Source organism: Equus caballus, chromosome 1 (assembly GCF_041296265.1).
Source record: "Equus caballus isolate H_3958 breed thoroughbred chromosome 1, TB-T2T, whole genome shotgun sequence".
In the NCBI taxonomy this organism is placed as follows: Eukaryota; Metazoa; Chordata; class Mammalia; order Perissodactyla; family Equidae; genus Equus; species Equus caballus.
This window is the reverse complement of record NC_091684.1, coordinates 148,722,437-148,729,558: the sequence shown is the minus strand read 5'-3', so window position 1 is coordinate 148,729,558 and position 7,122 is coordinate 148,722,437. Positions and strand designations below refer to the sequence as shown.

Here is a 7,122-nt window from a genome sequence, read left to right as displayed (position 1 = left end):
CCAATTCCCCTTAACCCAAAATGTGGTATTCCTTATCTTAGTGATAATCACTATCCAAATAGCAACCCAACCCAGAAATCTGGAAGTCACTGTTAGTTTCTACTGTTCTTTCACAAGAAATACCACCAATTTTATTTACTATTTATTGTTCAAATCTGTCTGCTCCTTTCCACACCTACTATTGTCCTAGTTCAGGTACTCATCAGCTCATGTCTACGTTGTTTCAAAGACCACCTTCTAGCTTCTGGCTTCACCCTTGCCAACCAATCCTCCAGGCTGCTGCCAGTGATCCAAAATGCAATAAAGCAAGTACTTCAACATAAAATGAGGTCCGTCATGATCTGAATCTTTTCTTCTACTCACACTCTAGCTCTACTTTGCCTCCTTCAAGTGGCATGTCTTCATATCTACAAATCTCTGCAAATGAAATTCCCTTTGAGTGTAATGTTCTACCCTATCTGCTTGGCATATTCTTGTATCTCCTTCAAAAGCCAGTTTTAAAAAGTTCAGTTCAAAGGCCACCTCACTTATGAAGCCATCCTAAACATCTCCAGACTAAGGCCACCATATACAATATGCCTCCATACCTCTAATTAATTTCTTATATTTACCTAATTCTCCAAAAGCTTCTGAGCTCCCTGTCAGCAGGAAATTTTTCATTTGTTTCCTCAGGACAGCCTCACAGTGCTTTGCTCATTATAGGCACTGGATATATGTTTAAGGACTAAAGACACCAGAATCTGTCTCATTATTTTATAGACACATTACATTTATTCAAATATATATATATATGTGAATATATATATATATATATAAACTATCTCAAAGGTAAAAAATAAAGCTAACATTTGAAGATTAGGCGAGTTTCATGTTACAGAATATAAAGCTGGTAAGCAATGGATACAGAGTTATTTTTAGAAGTTATGTATAAAGCACACACATTAGAACTTGTGGCTTGCTAAGTTTGCCTCTTTGATCATGCCTCTACCTTTGTCAACAATAATTCTGTAATAAGTATATTAAATATAATTAGTTGGTAAATGGAATAGACAAATAAAAATAAGTCGGACATCTGAATTGTTATATATGAGCTCTTCTGATTTCAGACCGGAATCTGTATTGTTCACGCCTAGCTTTCCAAAGTGAGTAAATAAATAAAAGATTAAAGGAAAATAATTTCACTTAAGATGATTGTCTTTTCATATAAACTATAATGGAAAGAAACAAAACAGGATTTATATATCTTTAACTGATTTTTAAGGTAGAAATTAAACCATTTGTTCAAGTCAAACTGATAATATGAAATTTTCAGTTTGTAACAGCTATTAAAATTATACCTTTCAATTTATTCTAAATTTTCTGGCAATAAAGTACTTTTACAAATAGTACTTTTTAAAAAAAGTACTTTTACAAATAGTAACATTCCAAAAAATTTATCATATAATAAAAATGCTAATCTATAAATGTTAAAAACTATTATAATAACATGGTTCTATGTAAACCGACCTGGGTCCATATGGAGGGGGAAAAGTGTGACCAAAGAAGTGTCTATATATATATCCATCCAACTTCTCAAACACTCCATCATTATCTACTTGATAGTCCTTCATGTCTTTAAGATAATCTTTAACATCATTAACAAAGTCAGTGAAGAGCTTCTGATCATGTATGAAGACACCATTTAGGAAAAACTTATTGATGAATTGATCAAGTTCTTTCCAATGATGAAAACTATCCAGTTTTTCTAATAAATACCTTTCAACTAACTGTCTAAATTCATCTATCCTTACAGGATTCAAGAGTTTAATATTAAAAAGATTAATGGATTCCTGTTGAGCACATTCAAATACACTAGAACAAGCCTTTCTGAAAGAGTTTTCTCTACAGTCATGCTCAACACTGCATTTCTGTGAATTTGTATTTTTTCCAAATTCTTCAAAGTGAACTGGTTTTTCTTTCCTTCCTTCTCTGTGCGTAGTAGGGCCTCTACTCCTCTGGTTTTGTGTACGTGCCTTATACTGTGGATGTAAATATTCACTAAAAACTGTTGTTGGTTTTTTAGCTGCTGGTTCTTTTGTAGCACCAAATCTTTTACTGCCCTTTTCATCAAAGATATTCTTGGTGGTATCTTTGAAATGCCTGAAAGTGGATTTAACTGAATCTGAGAATTTTTTCAGATTTTCTTTCACAGCTTCTTTAGCCTGTTTGATTTTTTCTTTATGATGCCTCACAAACTCCTTGGTAGAATTCTTCATGGCATCAAATGTTTCCTTAACTGAACCCAAAAATGTTTCCTTTGACTTATTTTTAGCCTTGTGGTTTCCTCTGCTGCCTTTCTTTTTTCCATCAGTTTTTTGTTTTCCATTTTGATCTTTTGCCTCAATATACAGTTTTTCCCACAAATCAGAACGCTGCTGTTCAAAGTTTAGCTTCCGCTCCAACTCAGTGAGTCTTTCTCGTAAGATTTCTATTTCCTTTTTTTCAGTCAATATATCAGGAGAGTCTGTGTTGCCATATGACTGACTAGAGCTTAACTGCTGGAGTTCCACCCTTAAAGCCGTGGTTATTAGTCGTTCTCTCTCCAGTTCCCTCCTTAGCATCTTTGCTTCTGCCAAAAGAGTCTCCCTCTGATTAAGGAAGCTATGTGTTTTCAGCTTTTCTTCTTCCAAATGCTGCTTAAGTTTCTGATTTTCTGTAACTAATTCTGTACTTGTCCCTTTATCTTCCAATATCCTAATCTGTTCCCTTAGTTTCCTTAACTCTTCCTGTAATGAAGATAAGGCTTTTTCTTCCTTCTCCAGAGATATTCTTAAATACTGATTTTCTGTATCAAGGTTCTTTTTCTGAGTTTCAAAGGTCATCTTCTCTGCTTCAGTAAGGGTCCAACACCTTGCAAGGTTTTCCTTCAATGACTAAATTTTTTTGAAAAAGAAGAAAGAAAAATGTCAAATGCTTTAAAAGCTGAATTTAAATCTTTAAGATATAACAAATACTCCATGAATTTTTAGTGTCTATTTCTGCAGAGACTATCCTTTATACAGTATTTTCAATAAGATTCACGTGCAAGAAAATGCACAGGAGAGAGCTACATCAAAATAAGAATATAGCATGCTGGAAGAATTTAAAGGCAGGAAAAAATTAGCTAGAGCTTGGTTTATCTCAGTAAGATTTTAAAAATAGAGATGGGGTACTTCTGACTAGTCTTTCCCATAATCATATGAAATCCTTACCTGTTTCTAGGCCCACATACAAGTTAGGAGAAAAGGAGATTAACACCTATCTTTTTTTCTTCCCTAGTGAGGAAGATTGTCACCGAGCTAACATCTGTGCCAATCTTCCTCTATTTTTTCTATGTGGGATGCTGCCACAGTATGGCTTGACAACTGTTATGTAGGTCCACACCCAAGATCTGAACCCATGAACCCCAGGCTGCTGAAGTGGAGCGCAAACTTAACCACTATGCCACTGCGCCGGCCATGAGATATGCCTGTCTTTTGACTACAAGACTCTAATCTCCTGAGAAGGCTCTTAGAGAGAAGTAAGGCAGGACTAAAAGCTTCTCTGATCCTTGGGTGAGGGAGATAACCTTTTATAAGAAGTAAAATTACAGCTAGAGATGACTTCAGACTTAAAAAAATTGTTTATCTTCACTGCACTCTTTGAAGGGAGAAAATTTCAATAATCTTAGTCCTATGTGAAAGATCTCAGTCCTACCCAAATTAACATCTCTAAGTAAGTTGAGATAAGTCATACAAGTTCTCCCGCACTTTAGAGATCAGACTAAATCATGGTAACTTTTATAACTAATTTCTCCAATTTCAAATAATTTTCTGATGAGACGATGACCAGATTAGCAATGTAACCCTGAAGTCAATACCCTTGATAGAGAGAAACCATGTTCAATCAGGTTTACACAATTCTGCTGCAGTTCAAGGTAGCCTTGAATGATCTAATTTTTCTCTCAACGTATGTATTAATAACAAACTTTAATCAAAACAACAAGAAACTAAACAATATGCTCAAAGAAGTTAATGGTTATAGCACTATCCAGTCAGTTAAAATATCTTATGTATAAATCAGCAAAATGATACTTAAATTTTGCTCAATTTACCACAGATATTAATCTTATTAGAAGATAAGATTATCATTAATCTTCAGAGAACAAAAAAAAAAAATGACTCAGTAAAGATCTGTGTAGGGCAAGTATCCTAAGAGCCAATATCATCCTATGGAACCAGAAACCTTAGTGGTGAAAAAGAAAATGGCTACTCTTTTTATAACAACATCTGATCAAGATACAGAAAACTACACTATTTACAATTAACTTCAGTAGTCCCTCCTGAAAGATATAATTCAGATGTCAAGCGGGATTCTGTCTTCCAAAGAAATATAGTCATAATCCTATAAGGGATATATATATATATATTTATATAAAGTATAAAGGAAATCTGGGGAAATGGAAGGAAAAAAGAACAGTTTACTTTTCTACCCTGAGTTTACCTATAATCCCTTACTAGGGAAGAATCAGATAGGAGACCAACTGGTCTTCATAAACCCACAAAGGTGTTAGGTACCTGGAAAGAACTGACAGCACAGTCCTATTGGAGTTAGGTGAGTTTTAGGCAGGAAAGCATAACATGCTCTGTCTTCCATCAGAATTAACAAGAAACCAGAGAAAAAGGGCTGGCTGATTATTTCCCTTGATCAAGGGAAGATCTTAGAGAGATTACAAACTCTCCTTCTCTCTTTTACTGAATGAAAATGTTTTGTTCAGCTCTGTAAAAATAATAATAATGTTTTTGGGGTTTTTTTAAAAGAAGATTAGCCCTTAGCTAACATCTGCTGCCAACCCTCCTCTTTTTGCTGAGGAAGACTGGCCCTGAGCTAATATCCATGCCCATCTTTCGCCAGTTTATATTTGGGAGGCCTGCCACAGCATGGTTTGACAAATGTTGCTATGTCCTCACCCAGGATCCAAACTGACAAACCGCAGGCCGCCAAAGCAGAACGGGCAGACTTAACTGCTGCACCACTGGGCCAGCCCCAATAATGTTTTATGTATATAATATCAATTAAAAATAATGTTAATTAGGGCCAGCCCTGGTTAAGTTTGGCAAACTCTGCTTTGGCAGCCTCAGTTTGGCTCCCCAGCATGGATCTACAGCACTTGTCAGCGGCCATGCTGTGATGGCAGCCCACATACAAAATAGAAGAAGACTGGCAACAGATGTTAGCTCAGGGTGAATCTTCCTAAAGCAAAAAGAGGAAGGTTGGTGACCAATGTTAGCTCAGGGCTAATCTTCCTCACCAAAATAATAATCACAATAATAATAACATTAATTATAGTGATTAGGAGTACTATCTTTGAAGTCAGGTAAATGGAATTAAATTCAGCTCTGCCAGTTGTCAGCCTTATGAAAATTACTTAACCTTTCTGAACCTCTTTCCCGTCTATAAAATGAAATTAATACTTGCTTAATTCACAGGGCTGTGGTGAGAAATAAGAGAAATACTGTATGTCAGGTATTCACAATGTGACTACGACACAGTAAGTACTCAATCCACAATTACCAGTATTATTATTTACTAGTCCTCACTGTACTTGTATCTGAATAGCACAATCACTATTTGCTAATTTTTATAAACTGTATTAGTAGTACACACCTTATAATCTATAAAAGACTCTTGTTCCTGCTGACACTGGGAAAGATAATCCTTCATATCATTCAATTCATCTTCATGCATCTTTCTCACTAACTGCTGACGCTTCTGAATCTGTATTGTGCCTAAAAATGAAAATTTTTATTAGGGATATAACGTATATGTTATGACTACCAATATTTTTAAAACATAATAAAACATTTATTTGCATATATTTAACTACTTAATTCAGATAGGATCGTTTTCTTCAAAGTATCAGCATTTCACAGTTCTATAAAAATTCTGATTATATAAACAAAGAATGAATAAGTAAAATCTCATGGTGTCATTCATCAAATGGTAGATGGCTGTTAATTGTAATATAGATCAGGCCAAGTAGGTTAATATATTTTTTATTTTATTTAGCATACACCCAGGGACATTTAAGCAGTTCACTATCCTTTTGATTAAAACAAGCCAGTCCATATTACTCTAACAAAGAAAACAATTTATGTAATGTTTTTAATCCTACTATATTGAGGGCACTCAAGGTTGTTTTTGAGGGCTCTAAGGTACAATAAAGTATTGCATTCCCCCCTTTCCAAAGAGAAAGAAACCAACCATGGAATCTATTCACACGTCATAAATCAGTAAGGAAAAACAGAGGCCAGCCCCGTGGCCTAGTGGTTACGTTCGGTGCACTCGGCTTCAGCGGCCCAGGTTCGCAGGTTCAGATCCTAGGCGCAGACCAACACCACTTGTCAGCCATGCTGTGGCAGCGACTCACGTACAAAATAGAGGAAGACTGGCACAGATGCAAGCTCAGGGTTAATCTTCCTCAAGCAAAAAAAGAGGAAGATTGGCAACAGATGTTAGCTTAGGGCTAATCTTCCTCAACAAAAACAAAAAAAAGAGAGAGAGAGAGAAAGAAAAAAAAAGAAAAACAAAAATGTCTTTTTTTCTCACTATATTTTGCCTAAATGATATAACACAAACTCAAAAAGTATAGCAAGGAAAACAGTTGGCTAACTGTGATTACCCACCATTCTCAAAGACAAATCTTTTAAGAATTCTGCATTGGTTAAGTCTGTACCCAAGTATCACCATCCCTATCCCAGCAGTTTGGCAAAGAAATCTTAACCAACTAGGATGCTCTACATTTTCACCCTAAAAATAAAAATGTTAATGTACCAAGACATGCTGTTCACATGCTGCTACGTGCTTCATGCATGAGAGGAAAAAACCAACACTAAATAAAAAATAAGCAAAATGCATTTGGCAACCTTAAAATTATATCTACTGAGTGGCATACCATTAAGTAAAGATAACAAGGAATTTTGTAATGAAAGAATGTAATAATGACAGTTTATGATTTCTTTCCATACTGCTAAAAAGATGGATTTTTAATTTCTTCAATACATCTTGAAAAACACTAAAGAGAAAACTTTTGCCAAATTACAGACAACTGTTACCAGTTAACAA

General features: G+C 35.1%; 1 protein-coding gene across 20 annotated transcripts in view; it reads right to left on the bottom strand.

Moving 5' to 3' along the window:
- The window catches only part of CCPG1 (cell cycle progression 1), a 42,697-nt gene that overhangs the window by 1,577 nt on the left and 33,998 nt on the right, over positions 1-7,122 (bottom strand). For all 20 annotated transcript variants that reach the window (XM_070236283.1, XM_070236295.1, XM_070236316.1 and 17 more), the window contains 2 exons: positions 5,665-5,786; positions 1,507-2,912 (listed from right to left, as the gene is read on the bottom strand). In XM_070236283.1, the coding sequence (XP_070092384.1) occupies positions 1,507-2,912; positions 5,665-5,786 (1,528 nt within the window). The remainder of the gene's footprint in view (positions 1-1,506; positions 2,913-5,664; positions 5,787-7,122) is intronic.